The 23,321-nt window shown below is 46.6% G+C and overlaps 2 protein-coding genes across 2 annotated transcripts; both read right to left on the bottom strand.

Annotated features, from left to right (window-relative positions):
* Window positions 1–14,408: 14,408 nt before the first annotated feature.
* On the bottom strand, window positions 14,409–16,581 carry LOC127301298 (probable cinnamyl alcohol dehydrogenase 8D). Its single transcript, XM_051331511.2, has 3 exons — window positions 16,167–16,581; window positions 15,516–15,629; window positions 14,409–15,433 (listed from the first exon to the last, which is right to left on the bottom strand). Exons 1-3 carry the CDS (start codon window positions 16,442–16,444, stop codon window positions 14,554–14,556), a joined length of 1,272 nt encoding a protein of 423 aa, XP_051187471.1. The 5' UTR covers window positions 16,445–16,581; the 3' UTR covers window positions 14,409–14,553.
* A 4,129-nt stretch (window positions 16,582–20,710) lies between these two features.
* Window positions 20,711–23,029, bottom strand: LOC127301297 (probable inactive receptor kinase At1g48480). The gene has a single exon (XM_051331510.2). It carries the CDS (start codon window positions 22,847–22,849, stop codon window positions 20,873–20,875), a length of 1,977 nt encoding a protein of 658 aa, XP_051187470.1. The 5' UTR covers window positions 22,850–23,029; the 3' UTR covers window positions 20,711–20,872.
* Between the last annotated feature and the right edge of the window lie 292 nt (window positions 23,030–23,321).

Here is a 23,321-nt window from a genome sequence, read left to right as displayed (position 1 = left end):
AGATGCAATTGCAGGATCTAAAGGAAATAGCTTCGAGCACACACACAACGGCAACAGAAAAGTACTTTACCTGGGACCGGAGTATGAGTGCCTTTTACCTTTCCTCCCCGGCAACGGCGCCAGAAAAGTGCTTGATGTCTACGGGTGCTTCTATTCTTGTAGACAGTGTTGGGCCTCCAAGAGCAGAGGTTTGTAGAACAGCAGCAAGTTTCCCTTAAGTGGATCACCCAAGGTTTATCGAACTCAGGGAGGAAGAGGTCAAAGATATCCCTCTCATGCAACCCTGCAACCACAAAGCAAGAAGTCTCTTGTGTCCCCAACACACCTAATAGGTGCACTAGTTCGGCGAAGAGATAGTGAAATACAAGTGGTATGAATGAATATGAGCAGTAGTAACGGTGCCAGAAAAGTGCTTGCTGGCGTGCGATTGATGGTAGTAATATTGCAGTGAAGTAAACAAGCAGTAAAACAAGAAACAAGCAGCGATAGCAGTATTTAGGAACAAGGCCTAGGGATCATACTTTCACTAGTGGACACTCTCAACATTGATCACATAACAGAATAAATAGATAGATGCTAGACTCTACACCCTCTTGTTGGATGATGAACACCACTAACTGTGTAGGATTACACGAACCCTCAATGCCGGAGTTAACAAGCTCCACAATATTCAATGTTCATATTTAAATAACCTTAGAGTGCATAACAGATCAACATAACCAAACCAAGTACTAACATAGCATGCACACTGTCACCTTCACACTACGAAAGGAGGCATAGATCACATCAATACTATCATAGCAATAGTTAACTTCATAATCTACAAGAGATCACAATCATAGCCTACGCCAAGTACTACACGATGCACACACTGTCACCATTACACCGTGCAGGAGGAATAAACTACTTTAATAACATCACTAGAGTAGCACACAGATAAATTGTGATACAAAACACATTGCAATCATAAAGAGATATAAATAAGCACTTCACTATGCCATTTATAACAGCGAATAAGTATTCTGTGAAATATAGCCTAAGAGACCCACACGGTGCACACACTATCACCTTTACACACGTGGGACAAGGAGTCTCCGGAGATCACATAAGTAAAATCCACTTGACTAGCATAATGACATCTAGATTACAAGCATCATCATATGAATCTCAATCATGTAAGGCAGCTCATGAGATTATTGTATTGAAGCACATAGGAGAGAGATGAACCACATAGCTACCGGTACAGCCCCGAGCCTCGATGGAGAACTACTCCCTCCTCACGGGAGACAGCAGCGTTGATGAAGATGGCGGTGGTGTCGATGGAGAAGCCTTCCGGGGGCACTTCCCCGTCCCGGCGGCGTGCCGGAACAGAGACTCCTGTCCCCCAGATCTTGGCTTCGCGATGGCGGCGGCTCTGGAAGGTTTTCTCTGGTTTCGTCGAACGTAATAGGGTTTTCGCGACGGAGACTTTAAGTAGGCGGAAGGGCAAGGTCGGTGGAGTCACGAGGGACCCACACAACAGGGCGGCGCGGGCCCTAGCCTGGCCGCGCCGCCTTAGTGTGGCGCCACCTCATGGCCCCACTTCGTATCTCCTCCGGTCTTCTGGAAGCTTCGCGTGAAAATAGGACCCTGGGCGTTGATTTCGTCCAATTCCGAGAATATTTCCTTACTAGGATTTCTTAAACCAAAAACAGCAGAAAACAGGAACTAGCACTTCGGCATCTCATCAATAGGTTAGTTCTGGAAAACGCATAATAATGACATAAAGTATGCATAAAACATGTAGATATCATCAATAATGTGGCATGGAACATAAGAAATTATCGAACGTCGGAGACGTATCAATTCCCATAAAACTTATGAGTTTATGTAGTCTCACCAGATTATATTCTATCATCTTGCAATAAGGTCTTAGATATCACATATATCTCATATCTCGCTTATTTCTGAAAACAAAATTTCCAGCTCCTTACTTTTCAAACGGATTTGAACTTCAAGTTTCACGGAGACAAGATGATTTTAGGTACTAATTGAAACCATTGCTCTTTGAATCAGAAATGTGAGGTTTACTAAAAGTTTGCAATAGGACTTAATCATTTCTTGATTCTTTAACAATACGGTACGAGTCCGTAAAGTTTCTTGTCAGACTTAACATTATTTCTATCTCAATTAAGACTAGCGCATGGTAGATAACGGATGCCAATTCTACAAATTTAATTCAAAATACTATTCAGACTATGTTCATGATAATTAGTTCATGTTTTAATCTAATTACTAATGAACTCCCACTTAATACAACATCCCTCATAGTTGATTAGTGGCACACGATCCATATCCACTACACCAAAACCGATCATCACGTGAGATGATGTGGCTTCAATGGTGAACATCAACATGTTGATCATATCATCCATATGACTCGTGTTCAACCTCTCGGTTTCCTGTGTTCCGAGGCCATGCCTGTACATGCTAGGCTCGTCAAGCAAACCCAAGTATTTCCGCGCGTGCAACATGGCTTACACCCGTTGTATGTGAACGTAGAATATATCACATCCGATCATCACGAGATGCCTCAAAACGACGAACTGTAGCAACGGTGCATACGAGGGGAGAACACTTATTATCTTGATATTAATGTGAGGGATCATCTTATAATGCTACCGTCGCGATCTAAGCAAGATAAGATGCATAAAGGATTAACATCACATGCAATTTATAATATGTGATATGATATGGTCTTTCTTCTTGTGCTTTTGATCTCCATCTCCAAAGCACACGAGCATGATCTCCATCATCCCCAGCATTGCACCAAGGTCCATGGTGCCGCTTTATGGTTCTCCATCACTTATAGCTACTATAACAACTACTTGAAATAAAGCTATTACATGATGAATAGACACGCAGGTGTTAACAAATTTAAAGACAACCATTAGGCTCTTGCCGGTTGCCATAATACAATAATGAACATCTCATACGTCAAATATAATCATCATCACATCATGGCCATATCACATCACCAAACCCTGCAAAATCAAGTTAGACGCCTCTAATTTGGTTTGCATATTTTACGTGGTTTAGGGTTTTCGAGTAAGATCCAATCTACCTACGAACATGAACCACAACGGTGATACTAATGTTGTCAGTTGAAAGAGTAAATTGTATCTTAACTATGGCGAGAGAGACAGACACCCGCAAAGCCAGTTATGCAATACAAGTTGCATGTCAAGCGTGGAGCAAGTCTCATGAAACGCGGTCATGTAAAGTTAGCCCGGGCTGCTTCATCCCACCATCCCGCAAGATGCAAAGTACACTAACCAAAAACAACAAGAGCATCAACGCCCACAAAACCATTGTGTTCTACTCGTGCAACCAATCTATGTATAGACACGGCTCTGATACTACTGATGGGATTCGTAGCATCGAAAACAAAAAAATTCCTACCGCAAGAACGAATAACAAGCCAAGATCTAATCTAGTAGATGGTAGCAACGAGATGAAGATCATGAGACTAACCCTCGAAGATTCCAAAGCCTACGATATTAGATCTCGTTGTTGATGTAGTCGATCACTTGTTGTTTTCAAAAGCGCGTAGAAGATCTTGACGGTGCCACAATCGGGCAGCACCTACATACTCAGTCACACGTTCGGTGTTGATGCCGACGTCCTTCTCCCTGTTCCAGTGGGCAGCGGATGTAGTAGATCCTCCTCGGAATCCTGACAGCATGACTGCGTGGTGTCGGTGGTGGTGGAGATCTCCGGCAGGTCTTCGCCTAAGCACTACGGGAGAAGCGGGAGGAGGGGGCGGCTAGGGTTTGGGCGCAGGGTGGTGCTGCGACTTGGGGAGCTAGGGCTACGACTTTAGGTTCCCTTGGGGTGCCCCTTGGTCCCTTTTAATAGGTGTCCAAGCCCCTTGTGTCATCCATAAACCTGCCCCCAAGTTTGACTGAGTTCCGACAGGTTTCCGGTTCCGAAAACCTAGTCCTACTCGGACTCTTTTGCCAATTCCGAAATTACATTAAGGAAAGACTCATTTTCCCTTAAGGCAATGTGGTTGCACCTATTATGGAACCCTCTGGACTTCCATAGACATCCCGGGTCATCCCGGACACTTCCGGAACCTTCCATAATATTCCGAACTATTCCGGTCCTTCCAAAACCTTCTAGAAGCTCCGGTCAAAACACCGGACTTTTTCTGAACCTTGAAAAATGACTTCCCATATATGAATCTTATTCTCCGGACCATTCCTGAACTCCTCGTGATGTCCTGGATCCCATCCGAGACTCCGAACAACATTCGAACTCCATTCCATATTCCATATCTACTTAAAACGACATCAAACCTTAAGTGTGTCACCCTACGGTTCGAGAACTATGCGGACATGATCGAGACTCCTCTCCAATCAATAACTAATAGCGGGACCTAGAGATCCATAATAGCTCCCACATATTCAACGATGACTTTGTGATCGAAAGAACCATTCACATAAAATAACAATTCCCTTTGTCTAGCGATATTTTACTTATCCGAAGTTTGATCGTCGGTATCTCCATACCTAGTTCAACCTCGTTACTGATAAGTACTCTTTACTCATACTGTGATATGATATCCCTTGTGAACCAGTCACATGCTTGCAAGCTAATTAGATATCATTCCACTGAGAGGGCCCAGAGTATATCTATCCGTCATTAGGATGGACAAATCCCACTATTGATACAAGTGCCTCAACCCTATACTTTCTGAACACTTAATGCCACCTTTATAACAACCCATTTACGCAATAGTGTTTGGTGTCATCAAAGCATCCATCCGGTGTAGGTGATTAACAAGATCTCATGGTCGAATGATTAAGTTACTATGCATATTAAAGCTTGAAGCACAAAGAACAAAATGACTTGATCATATGCTACGCTTACTATGGGTGTATGTCCATCACATCATTCGCCTAATGATATGACCTTGCTATTAATAACATCCAATGTTCATGATCAGGAAACCATGATCATCTATTAATCAACAAGCTAGTTTAACAAGAGGCTTACTAGGGACTCCTTTATGTTTACAAAACACACAAGTATTAATGTATCCGGTTAATACAATTATAGCATGGGATGTAAACATTTATCATGAACACTAGGATATAACAATAAACACTTTTATTATTGCCTCTTGGGCATATCTCCAACAATTCGTTCTTGCGGTAGGAAATTTTTTGTTTTCTATGCTAAGAATCCCTACAACATTGTTAGTTTAAGGATGTTTTCCTTGATGATTAGATGTATTTACTCGAGTTGTGTTTGGGATTGGTTAAATACTTTGCTTAATATAGATCTAGTGATTTTATTGGAATTGGTGCCTAGATCTGATCCCTACAGGAAAATGATCATTTGGCCTATAGGTTAGCTTTGTTCTTTGTGAATAGAGTAACTTTACTAGTAGCATGGTGATGCATGTAAAATGCATACATGAACTTTGCACTTTATTAAACATATTCCCACATATTTGCAACATATATGATGTTATTTCCATGTTTTATATTGATTTATGGAGATTTACCAATGATCCCCTTTATCTGGGTTATAACTCTGCAGGACAGGAAAATCTTGTTTTGTGTATTTTCACATTCACAGACCTATACGGAGTCACATTGAGCCAGGATTTCAGGGACGTCAATATTTTATCACGAGCCAGCTAGAGCACCTGGACCTCACGAGGAAGGATTGGAGGCCCAAAAGAGCCTAGGTGGCGCGCCCATCAGGGGGCACCACCAGTCTCTTTTCACCATCTATCGTCCAATTCGCTTCAATCTTGCGCCAACCCCTACTTATTTTGACCTAAAAACACCTATATATATGACCCCTCAGGGTTTCCTCATGGGGAGCACTGCAGAAATATCGAAACACGAAAACAGAGGGTGCAGCAGGAAAGATTGGAGGGGGAAACTCCGTCAGAGCCGCGTCGGAGGGATCTCCACCTTCTCCAACATCTTCCTCATCAACACCATGATCAAGGGGGAGTAGTGCACCTCTGTACTATGTGTTTGTGGCAGTAGCTTGATCTATTTCTCTCTTGTTCTTCATAGATCTTAGTACCATATGAGCTACCCAACATGATTATGGTCATATATGTAATTCTTATGTGGTGGATCTTTATTTATGATATTATGATATGAGATTAGAATCTATTATGTGTAAGATGTATTGATAGATGCATATTATGTACCCCATTCTTAAGTATTGGTTTTGATCCAACTTGTATGCAAGAACATGTGAGGAGAGATGTGTGTATTAGATGAAGTACCATGGTTTTACTGATTGGATGGTGACAACAAATTCATGATCTATTATGGTTTTGTCTTTTCCTTTGCTACCTCACTAGGATAAAGTGAATGCATGTGTTATGTTCGTCACGTGATAAAAGTGATGATCTTGTTTGTTCAAGGTAGCAAACATCATGTCAAAGTACTTATGGCTAATGCTATGGTAATTCTTAATACAAGATTGCATTGAGTTTCCCCTTCTTGTGGAGTATAAGAGATATGTGTTGTATCATATCCATGATAGGACATGATGCCCATATTAATTCTTATCAAACACATTCTGAATTTCCACCAATATTATCTCATTGATGAATTGATATTATCCGCTACAACTGTAAAAAGAGAGTAGACAAGTTAATTCATGAACCCCGGTCCAATTTTAATCATAAGAAATACCTTTCTATTGCATTTATCTTAATTTTTTGCAGCAATATTTTAATCCGAAAATACAAAAATATTTAGTTCACTTAATCACACATAAAACCCGCATACAACTATCTCTCTATTGTATTTACTTAGTTTACTTTATTTGTCTACTTTACTTTACTTGTATTGCATCTCTTATTTACTATTACTAATTCGAAACCTTGTGCTTGACAACCACACGGTGGAGTTGGGGACACAAGGCAATTTCTTTACTTTGCTGGATTTCCAGAAAAAAAAAGAAAAGAGACGACTCTATTTACCAATTCTCTGAGAATTCGATATAAACCTCAAGTCACCCCTGTGTGGGGGAAAAAATCTTCGCTGACTATAACACTCTGCTCGGGAGTCCCAACGTCATCACATGGCTACCGCCTGGTTGCTCTTCACTATAGTGGAAGGATTTGTATGGATTTATTGATTCAGTAGGTGATCAATTCATTGCTTGCCACGGTGAAATCTTATATGTAGATACCCCGATTTTCTAATGGTTCTAGGCTAGCTACACTGGGTATTCTCTTGGGTTTTAGATGGACTGGTGCTAGCTCATGTTGGTTCAGACGTTCAGTGGTGCTATTTTCTTGTTTGTTATACATGCACACAATACCATATGGCTTGGTACAAATGGATCTACTTGCTAAGTTGAGTGCTAGATTAGCTAGCCTTAGCCAAGTGATGATTGAGCTGTTGCACTACTTTGTGTAACCTATTTGGGCATTATGCTGAATTGAGGAATAGATCCACTGGATATGTTCATGGTATTTGGTATACCTTACTCCAACTCCTAGATTATATGACTGCTTTTGTTGTCGATCTCTTGGTATTGCTACTTCTCCTAGCTCTAGCTTCCACTTCTTCTGGATCTGGTTCTAGGAGACCATGTTGTTGGGTTGTTGTTCTTGAAGGATGAACACCTACTGTGCTGGAAGAACTGTGTTGTTCTTGTGGTTCAGATGGTTTGTGTGAGTTGTTGTCGATGGATGGCTAGGGTTTGCTGTAAAATGCTATTTGTAGCTTTGGCAAAGCTTGACCTAGTCAACACATATTACTGTGACTCACTCTATGACTAACCTTTGTCTGAGCTTGTTCCCTAGTGACTGAGCTGCCTGGTAACTCGGGGGAACTTCATCTCCAAGCTATCCTGTATAGGATCGGCTGGTTTGGTATTATCCCCTGTGGGTAATTATTCTTGACTGCCAAGTGGTAATGCCCCTTGTTGTCTTTTCTATTTCTTGGTTTTGCTTGCATGTGATCAACAACAAGAAGATGATCAAGGTTTTGAAAACTTAGATATGTTTTAGATTAGATTAACTTGTTTTCTGGTTTGTAAAAAAACTTGTTTTCTAGTTGTGTCAACCATGTAATGCTTTATTTATTTACTTATTGATTTTGTAATATTAATGGAGTATTGTAAAGACAATGTATCCTTGTGTGTATATAAAAAAGCTCAACTTTTGTCTATTGAGCTATTGTTGTATTACTATTTTATAATATTTATTTGAATTCAAATAGATTTCATATTTTATATTTTTATTTGAGTTCAAATTGTTCATTTGAACTCCAATTAATGTAGTGATTTGAATATTTAAAACCATTCTTTATTTATGTTTACATTTAGAATTCAAATTTGAATTTGAATATCAACTCAAATTTACTCTCCCTCTCAAAACCCTAGTTTCAGAGAGAGGTCATGTCGAATTCTATTGCACCCTCGCCACAACTAATTCCTATTTGCAGGGGGAGAGAGACTTTGATCCCCTAGATTTTTATGCAATTAAGCATGATAAAAAATCCATCTATTGCGATGAAATGTACATCCCTTCTAAATTCTACCCTGCAACCGTAAAACTAGGATGTTACAGAAAAAAAATTATACCATTGAATTCTTGATCAAAAGAAGTTTTCAATGATATCAAGTTTGGTGTTATACACATCTCATATTTTTTGATCACATTGATGTTCAAACTTTGTTTGAAGTGCGTATTAGCCTAATAAGCCTGTACCGAGGGAGTACTAAGATTAACCTCTGTTTAAAATAGCGGCTATAGCCTATAGCCGCGGAGATTCCTGAAGCTATAAAGGCTATAGCCAGGCTATAGCGAGCTAAGACCATATATTTGATTGCTAAATAATAGGGAAAAATAAAATATTACGGCAGCATATAAATCGTATATATGAAAAATAGTTCACATATACCATAGTAACATTGTCACATAAGGGATGTGCATAACGAAAACATAGTTCACATATAGATATGTCAAAAATATGGTTCGTAGATAGTTAAGGACATAGTTATGTCAAAATATTTCAACATCATTAAGTAGTAGGTGTCATGGGCATACCCTTCGGGTACCCATTATTAGTATACCCGGCTCGGCCCATTAATGGAGAAGGCCCAAGAAGCCAACCCGGAGAAGTAGTCGACTAGGACTCTTGTAAAACCCTAGGCTGGTTGCATATATAAAGCCAGCCAGGGCACCCGATAGAGGGGAGACAACATATAGACAACATAGCTCCACCTACGGCGGCACCATGTAAACATACTTATGATCTTATACTAGATTGCTAGCAGCATGTAGGGATCCTCCACCGAGAAGATCAGAAACTGGGTATATCGTGTCCCGGAATCACCATCGTTGCTCTTCCCGAAACCCAAGCCTACAATACGTAGGCATTGGCGAGGTGATCCCTCGTCAATTGGCGCCGTCCGTGGGGATTACGATGACTGGATTTTGTCATCCGGATGGGATCCGTCAAGTTCGTCATCAACAACTTTCAGATATCCGAACAGAAAATCATCGAGTTCGTCATCAACTACTACATCTGCCATTCGGCCGGATTTTTTCGCGCACGCGAGTGCACATCGATCGGGTCAAGCGCGACTGCTGGGTCGTGGCTAGATCGTTCCTCAACACCCGCCCCAACGCACTCAATTTCATCATCCACCGGGGCCAGGCGATAGCAGCGGGTGCGGCAATTGACTGGACACAACAAAGATCGATCGAGTCTCAAATCAGGCCATACGGGCGACATATTCTAAGCAAAGAAGAAGTGCTAGCCAAATTTCAGAAAAAGAAATCAGGGGCAGCGCCGGCCGAACTAGAAACAGCATCAGGCTGGATCGCCGTCACGAGAAAAACATCTCACGATTCTGCTTCTCCATGGTTCTTTAACTACTGGGAAACAACCGGGCGTGTAAGCCATGGCGTGTGTGAATTCTATCTGATCTTTTTCTTTCTAACTTTAACTAGTGGTTATTTCTTTTGGTATTTTGTAAATCTGATCTGGTAATTCCTGGCTGAATCGGTATACAGTGGCGACACGGAAAAAGCATCCAGGTTGTTGCCTCATTGTCAACCAAAACTGAATAGTCACAAACCAGACCGAGCTTTCCTCTTTCTCTCCGCTCCCCTTCCTCCAGAGCCTTGAGAGTCGCCAGCTTTTGACCGGGCCATCCGACGGCCTCTCCGCCAGATTAGCTGGCTGGAGCTGGTTCTGGAGCGGCGCCGGAGTAGCTAGGTAGTAGATCTTGTAGGTTTTTCTCTGTTTTGGCGTTCTGCCGTGTTTGGGCGTCTGCCCTGTAGCTTGGAGCGGTGCCATGGATTTCTCCTGCCGAATCCATGGTGTAGGGTCTCTCCTCTCTCTGCTGCTGCTCCTCTGGTCGGAGAGTAGCTAGGATTGGAGCGACATGGTCTCCCTCAATAAATCGGTGGATGCAGGTCTTCTTCCTGTGCAAGATAGCAGCAAGGTTGTGGTACTCCTGTCCGGCCATGGAGGTGAGGGGGATTACCATGGCGGCGCTGTGAGAAGTGCTTCGTTTCGGCTCCTGGCCGGCCTTGGTGGTGAGGGGGAGCATAGGCGCAGCACGGCGCATCTGGCGCTGGATTGGAGTTCCTGTTTTGTTTGCCGATGTCGACTACAGCGGAGGAGCAAAGTGCTGCGGTCAGCTCTGGCCTGCCGTGGTGGCGCGGGGAGGGGCTGCGGTGGTGATCTTGCTTCTGCGAGTTTGTCTTTATCGGATCTTGCCGAAGTGGTGCTATGAAGCTGCGTTGTTCAGATTTCCTCGTGCGGAACACATGGCGTCCAAGTTTGACGTTGTGACCTTTGGCCGAGACGGCGGCCCGAATTCTACCTCCATGGCGGAGGCCCTATCTGAATCCAGTCGCTGGAGCTCGACGCTGCATCGCTTCCAAGTGGTTCGTCCCCGGTGGCGCTGTGGTAGCTGGCGGCTTCGATTCTTCGTCGGCAATGAGATCCATTCGAGCTTCTTCTTCTCTGACCTCGGCGGTGGCTACGCCTTGAGGTCGCCGACGAGCGGCGGTGGAGTTGGTTCCCAGGCACCTGATTGCTTTATTATTTTTAGTGTCAGGGTCCTTTATGTAAAATTGGAGGCCTTTTCTTCAAATTCTAGGTTTTGCTGTGCAATAGACGCCAAAGGGCCTCCTTGTAAAATTCTGTACCCACCGTTTGTATAAGCAGCTTCTAGGCCTCTCAAGGCCGTTCTTTGTTCAAAAAAAAAAAAAAGTCACAAACCATTAGAGACTCGGCCGATTCAACGCAGTCGAATAAAATCCAACTCAATCGCCGCTCAGATTTCATCCGACACAACAATTAGGTGCTATATTTCTAGTTAATTACTATTCGTAAAATTTATTTAGCCAAATATTTGTACGGTTTGTGTTGTTACTTGCTCGTAGAATTTTTGTGCCATAATATCACTGCAGATCAGACCAAATGTCGACTACTTTGCTTCGACGACCCTATTTGCCATCGTGCACTCGCCACGTTCAGGGGTTCGCCTGTCGCGGATTCAACATCGTGCACCTCACCACGCTCGCGGATCCGCCACATCGATTGTGCCTTCTTCATCGAATACTTCCGGCCGGGCATTGTGTGACTACATCGGCAGTGTCCACCGCACTACCTGATTTCATGTCGGTTCCGCCAAAGTCAACAAAAAAGCTAAGTGCTCTTCTTCGTCTTCGTGCGGCCACTTTCGACATCCATCTACTGCATCGGTCACTTTCAGTTATATAATACTGACCCGATGCACTTTCGGGTCAGTGGATTTATCATCTATGGTTATTACTGGAGTTATTTTCTTCGGTGCAGTTCCGGTGAATTTATTTTATTTGGATTCATCTATATGGATATTACTGGTTTACTCTTATACAATACTACCCGATGTGTTTCCGGGTCAATAGATTCATCTTCTATGATTATCACTGGATTTATTTTCTTCGGATCAATGGATTCATCTTCCATGGTTATCACTGGATTTATTTTCTTCGGCTCAATGGATTCATCTTCCATGCTTATCGCTGGATTTATTTTCTTCGGGTCAATAGATTCATCCTCTATGATATCAGCGGATTCATCTTCAATATATGCTTCATATTTAATGGCATAAGCTTCAATGTGGATTCATCTCAATTTCATTTCGGATTCATCTTCAATGATTTATCTCTCATGGCGTAATCTTCAATGGCTTAATATTCAAATGACTCCAGCTTCAATGGGGTCGACAATTTCATTGAATTCTCTAGCGGAAGTTTAAAAAAATGAACAGATCGACACCAAATTTGAAGGAACCCTCATTGCCATCAACTTTGACACGTGCAGTCTAACACTCAGGGGGCTCGATAACGACTTCGCCCCGGATAACAATTGCGACACGGCGTCTAAGCAACAATTATGACATCACCCCAGCAGCGCTCGGGGGCTCGGCTATTTCTTCATCAACAATTTGGCAGCATCCACTTTTACTATTCGGTGGTTTCTACTTCGGCCCGATTTTTTCGCTGCACTCGAAGACTTCATCAACTCAGCTTCACGACCTACCTCCGTCGACTCCGTCGTACCCAATAAAGCTAAGTGTTCTTTTAATTTACACAAAGTTGATTATCATTTACTTTCGCCGCACCCGACACTCGGGGACTGCGCTGTATAAATTCACTCTACATATCAGATCGACAAAAGAAGAACTGCGCCTACGAATTTCTCTTCAATGAGGAACCTCACAAAATTCTCTTCAAGGAGGAACCCGACGAAATTCTGTTCAAGGAGGAACTCGACGAAATTCTGTTCAAGGAGGAACCCGACGAAATTTTCTTTAAGGAGGAACCCAAAAAAAAGTGGAAAAATCTTCGGGTCCATTGGCTCGTCATTTATTCCGATCGAGAGCACCGGCGGTGTACCTGACGATAATATGGAAGAACCTAATATATTCGGCAATACCATCATGCCCGCGAAAAATATAGAAGAACCCGAAAAATGGGTCATTACATCAGCCGAACAAGGCGCTAGACAACATATTCTCGGAGCGCGTCCGCCGCGGTAAAAACTTCGAATGTCGTGACTCGTAAAATGGTCACGAAGATAAGACCCCAGGATCCGTCCTGTGTGGCGTGGCATCACCCGAATGCGCTCTCCCACTTTATCCACATCAACAGGTGTGAAGGAAAATCCCGGCGGACGTGTTGTGGATCCGATAATTTTGCTGGAATTCAGTTTTGGTAAGTCCTAAAGCGGCACATTCTGAATTACACCAGTATCCCGAATTTGTTTCCGGGAACGCGAGTTTGAAGTAGGTTTATCTGGATTTGCCACTAGAGCAATTAACTGGTACCTGATCCGTCAGATGAACCAGCCGCATTTACCAATATCCTTGTACAATATATTTGTCGAAGAAAATATAGCGTCTCCTTGGACTCGAAGAATTTGAAAAAGAGAAAAAGCACGGAAATTCTATTCGATTCTGTAAATATATAAAGGTTTGTAGACTCAACTCGACTCTGCGACTCGAGTGGATCCTACTCCCATTGGGAGCACATGGATTTCATTAAATCCTCCAGCAGGAGTCGATAAAAAGAGGGACTGCGCCCAGAAATATAGTCAAGTTCTTCATCGAGTAGTACAACTTGAGTCTATGCCCAGGTGCAAACACCTGCCCATAGACTCAGGGGCTACTCCCATCGGGAGCACTGGCCACGCACCCGATAGAAAAATAATTTCGAGAATCGTTGACATCATCTACGCTACACGTAATCTATGACATTGACTTGATATATTTCCGGATCAATGGTCTCGCCTTATATTTCTTCGACTTCGGAGATGATTATGATTGGAGTCTCTACGCAAGTCTTCGACTTACCTAGACACTCGGGGGCTACTGTCATGGGCATACCCTTCGGGTACCCATTATTAGTATACCCGACTCGGCCCATTAATGGAGAAGGCCCAAGAAACCAACCCGGAGAAGTAGTCGATTAGGACTCTTATAAAATCCTAGGCTGGTTGCATATATAAAGCCAGCTAGGGCACCAGATAGGGCGGGACAACATATAGACAACACAGCTCCGCCTATGGCGGCACCCTGTAAACATACTTATGATCTTATACTGGATTGCTAGCAGCATGTAGGGATCCTTCACCGAGGGGACCCGAAGCTGGGTATATCGTGTGCCCAATCTCGCTTCCGGAATCCTCATCGTTGCTCTTCCCGAAACCCAAATCTACAATACGTAGGCATTGGCGAGGTGATCCCTCGTAGGAGTTCTTGATATAGTGATGTTTAGGGTCAAATTTTTTTTGGACTGTTGAGCGGTAAGAATGCCGCTATTAGGCTAAACTGGACTAAATAGTTATAACCAAGCTATTAGCGGTCTATTTAATCTTTAAAGGCTCTAGCCCGTAGCCGCGTCTTTATTTTAAACAGAGATATTAACGGTAATGGTTACAAAAAGCTCTAGATGTGCATGCATTCGCCGAAGAAAATTACCACTGTCATGTTAACGGGAATGGTTATACCAGCTTATGCGGTTGAGCCGAGGCTGCCGGCCACGTCGATGACGAAGCGGTAGCGGACGTCGTTCTTCTCGAGCCGCTCGAGAGCTGTGTTAACGTAGTCCATCTTGATGACCTCCACCTCGGCAGTGATGCCGTGCTTCCCCGCGAACTCGAGCATGGCCTGGCAGTCCCTGATGCCGCCGACGCAGTTCCCAGCGATGCCCTTCCCGCCCGGCACGATGGCGTACGCCGGCAGCTCTAGCGGCTTGGTTGGCCCGCCCACGAACACCATCTGTCCCATCGGCTTCATCAGCGCGAACAGCGGCGAGATCGGGTGCCACGCCGACACGGTGTCGAGGATGCCGTCCATGGTGCCGAACGCCGCCTGCATCTGCTCGGGGTCCCGGCTGACCAGGAACTCGTCGGCGCCGAGCCGCTCCAGCGCCTCCTCACGCTTGCCCGGCGACGTGCTGATGACGGTGACCTTCATGCCGAAGGCCTTGCCGAACTTGACGGCGACGTGGCCGAGGCCGCCCAGGCCGACGACGCCCAGGTGCTTCCCCGGCGCGTTGAGGCCGAAGCGCATCATCGGGCTGTACACCGTGACGCCCGCGCATAGCAGCGGCGCGGCCCCGGCCAGCGGCAGCCCGTCCGGGACGCGCACCACGTAGTCCTGGTTGGCGACGATGACGTCGGAGAACCCGCCCTGGGTGACCTCGCCGCCGTGCTCGCGGTCGATGCCGTTGGAGGTGAGCACCATGCCGGAGCAGTAGTTCTCGTACCCGTTCCCGCAGCACTCGCAGGAGCGGCAGGACCCGAGGAAGTAGCCCACGCCCACCGTCTCGCCGGCCTTGAACTTGGTGACGCCGCTGCCGACGCTGGTCACGACGCCGAGGATCTCGTGCCTGCTCCGAGAAGGGAAATAGTTAAGGCTACATTACCACCTCTCGTTTGATTTGTAACTTGCCGGATTATGTTGTGAATTACCCAGGAACAACGGGGTACATTGCGGTTCCCCACTCGTTCTTGATAGTGTAGAGGTCAGTGTGGCAGATGCCGCAGTAGAGCACCTTGATCGTCACATCGTCGTCTTTCTGAGCCCTGAAATTGTAATTAAGCAGCAGAGCAGAGAGTCCATCAGGCACCAGCTGATTAGCTGAACAGAGGAATTTAGCATTGAGCAGAGGAGCAAAAGACCAGTATGTCACTCTAGCAAGTGCTAAGAAGGGATCTAGATGTCTGAACTATATGAACATTTCATTATCGTACGTTGATTTCCCAACAGGCAACCAAAATCGCAGACCGAGAGAAGCCTGACTGTCATAGTGTTATCTACTACTATTTGTGTTGACATTTTAGTCTTGGTTATTTTTGTAGGACTCGAGTCCTCTGCTCCTATTCATGTTACTACTAAACTACTACTACTAGCCTTCAGTACTGACAGAAAAAACTACATTAGATCTCGGAACGGCATCTACCCCTCTTCTCGACAGGCCAGACTGAACCCGTCATCAGACAACCTGAAAATTTGCTAGAAATTTGCGTATGTTGAAAACAAACACAAGAGCGCTGCAGATGAATCTTCTCACGCGGGAGCGAAGCAGATGAGCTTGCTGACGGCGAGAAGTACACACGCACCTTCTTGAGAAGTCGAATGGGGAGAGGACGCCGGAGGCGTCCCTGGCCGCCCACCCGAGCGCCGCGCTTCCTTGGGCCGTCTCCTGCACCCCCATCTCCTTCGCCGTCGCCTTCGCCTGGTGCCGTTGCATTGTTCTTGCCGGCGATGCTACAGCGACTCCGACGCTGCTGCTGCTGCCAAGATGCTTGGGCTCATTGCACGACAAGCGGGCGCCGAGTCCACCGGGGAAGAATCGCACGGGGAGAGCCGAGCTGCGCAGCTGAAAATTGTGCGACATGGTGGTCAATCGATGCTGATGCTGCCCTGGGATATGCGCGGTTGATTGGTTTGCGATGCGGAAGAATTTGAGCGAGACTCCAGGAGTTCTACTGTTTTGGAGCTAGCTGCGCATGTGCTGAGTACACTAGTGACAATTGTGTCGCGTACGATCGTAACTCGTAAGCTCATTGGCCGTGACGGATAAGAGGGGTCTACGGCCCGGCCACGGAGCAGGAAGAGCACAACGAAGGAAAAGCGACATGACAGAGCACACAATTCAGAAGAGAGTGCAACGAAAAATATGCAGCCAAAGTGTGGGATCCCGCCAAAATCACACCTAAAATTTATTTTGGCATTTTTAGTGTAAATTTTGAGACTAAAGTTTACACCAAATATGCCAAAATGAACTACGAGTTGGGTTGCTGGGGGATCCCGCCAAAACTACACCTATAGTTCACTTAGTATTTCTAGTGTAATTTTGGGACGTCCCACTTAAATCTCCAATTGTTCAACCATAATCCATATGCCAAGGTTAATCAATGACGAAACAAGTAAAGAAGCGCATTTAACCGTGTTAAACCATGTGTAATATTGTATTTATACTAGCATAGAGTAGTACTCTACCTAGTAACAGGTCTTTGATTGTAGGATTTCTCTACACTATATAAACACGAACCCCAATCTAGGAACAGGGTACGGTTCCAACCCTATGCTCTCACATGGTATGCTCCTCCGACCTTGTTGATCGGATCGCCGCCCCCCCCCCCCCCCCCCCCCCACCCTCCCCGCCAGATCGCCTAGGAAACTGATACAAAACAACCGAACACCAACTCCGGCCGTGACCCCACCGTCGTGATCCCTCCCTCCGAAAACCATAGAACCCAAAACATCCGACAATCAAAGACCGATGGATTCCTCTTCGTTTGTTGCGGCGAGTCCCGCCCTCAGAGCTCCACCGACGGAGAAGTTGTCCCAAGAAAATCACCTGTTCTGGAAAAATTTATAAAATTTAACCGATAAATAGACAGATCTAGTCAATCTTATGTACTCCAAAAAGACTAGGTACTGAGTTTTTTTTTTACATAGGTGACATTTAATTAGCAGGAACTGGGGCTATAAAACGTATTATTTTTCTCATCAAATGATGTGAATGTCCAAAAATAAATAAATGTGTCTTCTAGTTAATTTCGGCACACTACCAACAATACTCATATCCTTAGTAAAATAACCACGATGCCCTCTCATATTTGCAATGGCTACTGTGCTAGTTCATAGTAAACACAATTGCGAATATTTGAGACAAATAGACAACAAAATCACATTTTTTCGATAAAGAAAAAAAGATCACATATTTATCATCACTAGTGCAACCACTTGAAAGTGAATTTTCTACTTGCTCCAAACAACCCCTCAGATGGATACAGTATAGATGGACAATAATGTTGCAATACGTATTGGTGTATTCAACGGTTGATGTAGATGCTAAGGTCTCATTTAACTTTTTCAAGAAAATGTATAAAAAAATAAAACATGTATAACTCCCTGACCAAGACCCCAGAACTGAATCCGTATGTGCACCGAAAGACAGAATGATGTGTATCCATCCGCGACCGCGAGTATATGTGACCATCTTGTCAGCGCCGCGACTGCTCATTTTTCTCGCCATTAGCTTCTTATTCAAATCTAGATATAGGATCAGTGTAGGGGTATATTTTTAGGTAAAATTTTATAAATCTTGTTACATATCATATATTTGAACAAATTTTGTCTGGATAAATTACAATTTATCGGTTCATTTACTTATCTTCTGAGATTTTTTTTTTCGGGAGCACCGCTGCGGGCAGACACCCCATATACCCCGGCAATGTGTCAAACGTTTCCAACAGCGGCCATCTGGCACTATTTCAGGACCGTCCATTGTGAGTGTGCTGGAGATGCTCTCGCGACTCCCTTGCCGTCAATAGGCTATAGTAAATTTTATCTTTAATAAATTTAATATAAAAAATTAATTTTATGGACATTAATTTATTTTTTATAATTTTGGTCATAACTAAAATACTTTATCTTGCAACAAACATTGAACTTTAATTATTTTGAAACGGGGTATATAGCAGCAGCATTGACGTGATGGTCCCAGAACAGGTTGTGGTTCAAAGCTCCGTGCGCAAGACCTCGGGTTTTTTTTTGAATCATGTACTCCCTCCGTCGATAAATAAATGTCTGCTTAGCTTTGTTTTAAGGTAAATTTTATTAAATTTTACCAACCTTTTCATATAAAAGTAGCAATATATGTTACATTAAATTTATATATTATACAACTACCCCTTCCGTCCACAAATAAGTGTACATCTACCTTTTAAAGTCAAAATTAATAAAATTTTACCAATTTTAAAGGGAAACATAATTATCATAACAAGATCCATTTTGAAATGTAGTTTCATAATATTACGATTTGCTCTTATATATGTTGCTACATTTGTTTATAAAGTTGGTAAAAAAAAAAAGTTGACTTAGGCAAAAAAAAACTAGATGTGCACTTATTCCTGGATAGAGAGAGTACATGTCAAGATGAATCTAATAATACTAATTTAGTGTCAAAAATTTGCTACTCGAAATGCGAGTACTAATAAAATATGAGAGTGCTTTTTTTAGGGAATAGATCATATTTAATAAAGTTTAACTTAAAAAATCCAAATGCACACTTACTTGTGGACGGAGATAGTAGTGTAACTAGTGCCGAGGAATGAACATCTAAAGTTTCTCAGAGAATCTTCAGTTGTGTTTTCCAAACAAAGCCTCGAAGGCCTATCGGGCACGGCACACAGAAACCCGTGCCCGACCACGTGCCCAAGGGTTGTTTCTGGCCAGCGTCGCTCAATCACGTGCCCAGCGTCCTGAGTCCATCATGATACACATGGATCCTTGTCCATCATGATACACATGGATCCTTTTGAACGTGCAGGATGTAACACGGTGACGATGTGGACCCATGATAGGTCATCCCTATCATTGACACAACGCCTGGTAGACACGATTCCTATTTTCCTTTTATTTCTCCTGCTCATTGATACGCTTTCCCGCCAAGATGTTTCCGCTGCCGCGCACGCGCCCCCATTCACCCCTCGCAGCCATGGTGCCGAAAGCTCCCAAGGCGCCATCGAAGATGAAGCAGGCCAAGCCGAAGGCAACGAAGTCAGGCGATCCGAAGGGCACGAAGGCGGCCTTCAACAAGACACGCAAGGTGTCCGCGCCGAAGACAAAGCTAGGTGGGATGACGCAAGAGAAGTGAGAAGATGGTTGTTGAGAAAAAGAGAGTTGTCATGAAGAAAAAGGAAGGAGGACTTCATGATCTTGACCGTTGGCACTTCGAAAATGGGTGATGAGGTGAAGGTGGCGCACATGTTCTGCCGCAACATATGATCTTTCAAGAAATTGCCATTCGAATGGAGGCGGCGACAACATCTACAGCTTCAGCAGCGACGACATCAACGACTGCAATGGAGACAACATGTTCGACGCCGGGCGAGTAGGACGGTGTCGTTGTTCTGGACGAGCCGCCAACGACAGCGGCGTTCTTCTAGGTTTATTTGTGCCATATGGTTCTGTAATATTCTAGCCGACGAACGCGGCATCACATATGATTCAATATTTATTTGTGTAACACCATTTCATACACGAAAGTCATCTGAAGAGTGTATAATTGAAAGACGCTATATAGTATGTTCATCTTGCATCATAATATGATTCACTACCTAGCCCTACATGAAAATCGTCTGAAGATTAGACAATTCCCAAGCCTTGCGTATTTCCATCGAAAGACGCCTGGGTTGATCTTGTCAGCGCCGCAACTTCTTATCCTCCTCACCACTCGCTTGTCGTCGCTACGCGACCCGATTGCAGAGCTCAGCTGCGCCGTTAATGGTGGGTATCTATATTCTCGTTTGCCGTCGGGGACAGCGACAGTCTTACCAGGTCAGAGACTTTGAAGCCTTCAAAGTGTTGGTACGGCGGCTGTAGTGTACGCTCACACCGCTGAAAAAACATCCATCCTGAAGTGGACTTGGTCGACTGACCCCGACCGTTTCAATGTTGGCAACCGGGCAGTGTTGGAGAAGTCTACACTTTGCAGTTGCAGCGCAGCAGAATCCAAATTGTTGGGAGCTTCTTTTCTCCATGTTGGCTGGGAATTTCTGGTATGGTGGTTTTAACTGTACAACTAGCTGAGCTTCCAGTTCCAAGACCGATGTACTGTAAACGACGAACAGATCGATGTAGATATCTTAGATTTGTTTGAAGTTGGAAGTATATCTTTTTGCGAGGAACATTGATATATAATCAGAAAAAACCAAGGAATAAACAGACTCTATGAACATGTTGAGGAATACAAAGTGTTGCAAAAGAAACTGAACTGATTCGCTAGGGAACTGAAACACGGTGGCCGAGGTGATCACGAGGACTGGTCGGCGGACACGCTGTGGAACTCGTCCGAGTCGGACGCCGCCTTCCGCAGCGCCCTCCCGACAATGTCCTCGATCCTCGCGGCGACGTCGGCCATGGCCGGCCGCTCGTCGGGCCGCTCCTCGGTGCAATCGGAGGCGAGCTGCAGCAGCCGCACCATCTCCTCCTCCACGAGCGTCTCGTTGGCGATGGCGGCGTCGAACGCCTCGCCCGTCCACTCCTCCTGCACCACGGTGCGCACCCACTGCGGCAGGTCGGCCGCGGCGTCGCTTCCCGGAACCGAGTTGGCTGGGGCCCTCCCGGTGAGCAGCTCCAGGAGCAGCACGCCGAAGCTGTACACGTCGGCCTCCTGCGACGTCTTCCGTGGGTCCATGACCTCCGGGGCGCGGTACCCGGTGACACGCTTCAGCGGCACGCCGGCGCCGACGAGCTGGACGAGGCCGTAGTCGGTGACGTAGGCGGTGTCGCGCGCGTCGGTGACCAGCACGTTGGACGACTTGATGTTGCCGTGCGACGCGCCGGCGGCGTGGATGAAGGCGATGCCCCGCGCGCACGCCCGCGCGACGCGCGCCCGCGCCGCGAAGTCGAGGCTGGCGGCGCCGTTGGGGAAGTGGAGCAGCGCGGAGAGGCCCTTGGCCCGGACGAAGTCGTACACGATGAGCTTCTCCTCCTTGCTGTAGAAGTAGGAGCGGAGGGGCACCAGGTTGTCGTGGCGGAGCGCGCCGAGCAAGGCCACCGTGCCCCGGAACTCCTTCTCCGGGATGGGCAGCTCCCTGAGCCGCTTGACGGTGACCACGGCGACGCCGCCCTCGAGCGTGGCGCGGTAGGTGGTGCCGAGCCAGCCCTTCCCGAGCACCTCGGCCGACGCGTGCAGCAGCGACTCCAGCTCGTAGGCCACGTCCGGCTCGCCCCCCACGAACACCAGCTTCCTGGCGTCGCTGCCCACCGTGGTCATCTGCGCGGAGCGCGACCGCGAGCGCTTCACGTCGCCCTTGGCCCCTCGCCTCGCCACGGACACCGTCTCCGGCGACAAGTCCTCGTCGCCGTACGCCGCCGTCTCGGTGGAGGTGTCGGCCTTGGTCTTGCGACGACGGAAACAGAGCAAGTAGATCACGGCTAGCACCACCACTAAGAGGGCCACGACGGCACCGGCAACGATGCCGGCGATTGCGGCGGCTGAAAGCTTGCTGTTCTTGCTGTCCTGATCAGCAGGGGCCGGAGGCGAGAATGGCGACGGCGGTGGCGGCGCTGCTGTGGTTGTGCACGGGCTTAGAGGGCCGCCACAGAGCCCCGTCCCGCTAAACGCGCTGGCCGGCCTTGCGGCGAGCGACGCGGGCACGGGGCCGCTGAGCTGGTTGCCGGAGACGTTGAAGAGCTGGAGGTTCGGGAGGTCAAGGTCGGGCGGGAGGGCGCCGTTGAGGGCGTTGTTCTCCAGGTACAGAGTGGCCAGCCGCGGGAGCCTGTTGAACTCCGACGAGACTGCGCCGGTGATGCGGTTTTCGGAGAGGACGAGCCGCTGCAGCAGGCCGAGCGAGAAGAACCCTTCCGGTATCTCGCCGGAGAGCTGGTTCTCGTGGAGGTAGAGGTACCTGAGCTCCACGCAGCTGCCGATGTCGGCGGGGATCCCGCCGGAGATCGCGTTGGAGCGGAGCGAGAGCGTTCTGAGGGCTGTGAGGTTGCCCACGGTGCCGGGCGGGAGCTGGCCGATCAGGCCGGCGCCGGGGAGCTGCAGCGCGACGACGCGCTGCCCGGCAGCCCCGGTGGCGTTGTCGCAGGTGACGCCGCGCCAGCCGCACGGGGACTGCGCGGACGCGTCCCAGGGCAGGCCCGGGCCGACCGCGGCCCGGAACGCGAGCAGCGCCGCACGGTCCGCCGTGAGGTCCGGCACGACGCACCGGAGCGCGGAGCAGCACAGCAGGAGGACGAGGAGGAGTAGGCCGCGCCCGCCGAGCCCCCGCTGCCGCATTGCCGGTCGATGAGCTAGATGACGTCTGTCTCTCCGGTGACGATGGAGCTGGTTGCCGGCGGCAACTAACGAACTGGATCGGGCACGTACGTGCGGAGGGAGGCAAGGTAGGGGTAGGAAAATGCGGAGAGGTGCGTGGACGTACTTTAAGTTAAGTAGTCCCGAAATTCGCAGTAAACCCAGTCAAACTAAACGCTTGCGCGCCAAGGTCTCGCATGATGATGCACTCCACACATCGGTAGCCAGCCAACAGCCATGGAACGGTTCGTGACAAGGATGTGGACAAATGTGGCATCGAAGAATGGAAGCTAGCGTTGTGCGGCTTGCGCGAAAGGGGAACGATGCGGGAGAGAAACCGACTGGTGTGTGCTACAGCTTGACGGATAGATGGGTGCAGCTAAGCTAAGCTAAGCTAGCTGGTGGCCGGAGCAGACACGGCCGCGCGCGGCGGCCTTCCATTTGGACCGTTTGA

The sequence above is a fragment of the Lolium perenne genome, chromosome 5 (assembly GCF_019359855.2).
Source record: "Lolium perenne isolate Kyuss_39 chromosome 5, Kyuss_2.0, whole genome shotgun sequence".
Lineage (NCBI taxonomy): Eukaryota > Viridiplantae > Streptophyta > Magnoliopsida > Poales > Poaceae > Lolium > Lolium perenne.
The sequence above is the reverse complement of the archived record's forward strand: the minus strand, read 5'-3'. Positions and strand labels throughout refer to the sequence as shown.

Coding starts and splice junctions, on each gene's coding strand:
- LOC127301298 (XM_051331511.2), bottom strand. CDS start 16,444: ATGTCGCACAATTTTCAGCTGCGCAGCTCGGCTCTCCCCGTGCGATTC. Junction 15,630..16,166: donor CCATTCGACTTCTCAAGAAG/GTGCGTGTGTAC, acceptor TTACAATTTCAG/GGCTCAGAAAGACGACGATG. Junction 15,434..15,515: donor ATGTACCCCGTTGTTCCTGG/GTAATTCACAAC, acceptor TTCTCGGAGCAG/GCACGAGATCCTCGGCGTCG.
- LOC127301297 (XM_051331510.2), bottom strand. CDS start 22,849: ATGCGGCAGCGGGGGCTCGGCGGGCGCGGCCTACTCCTCCTCGTCCTC.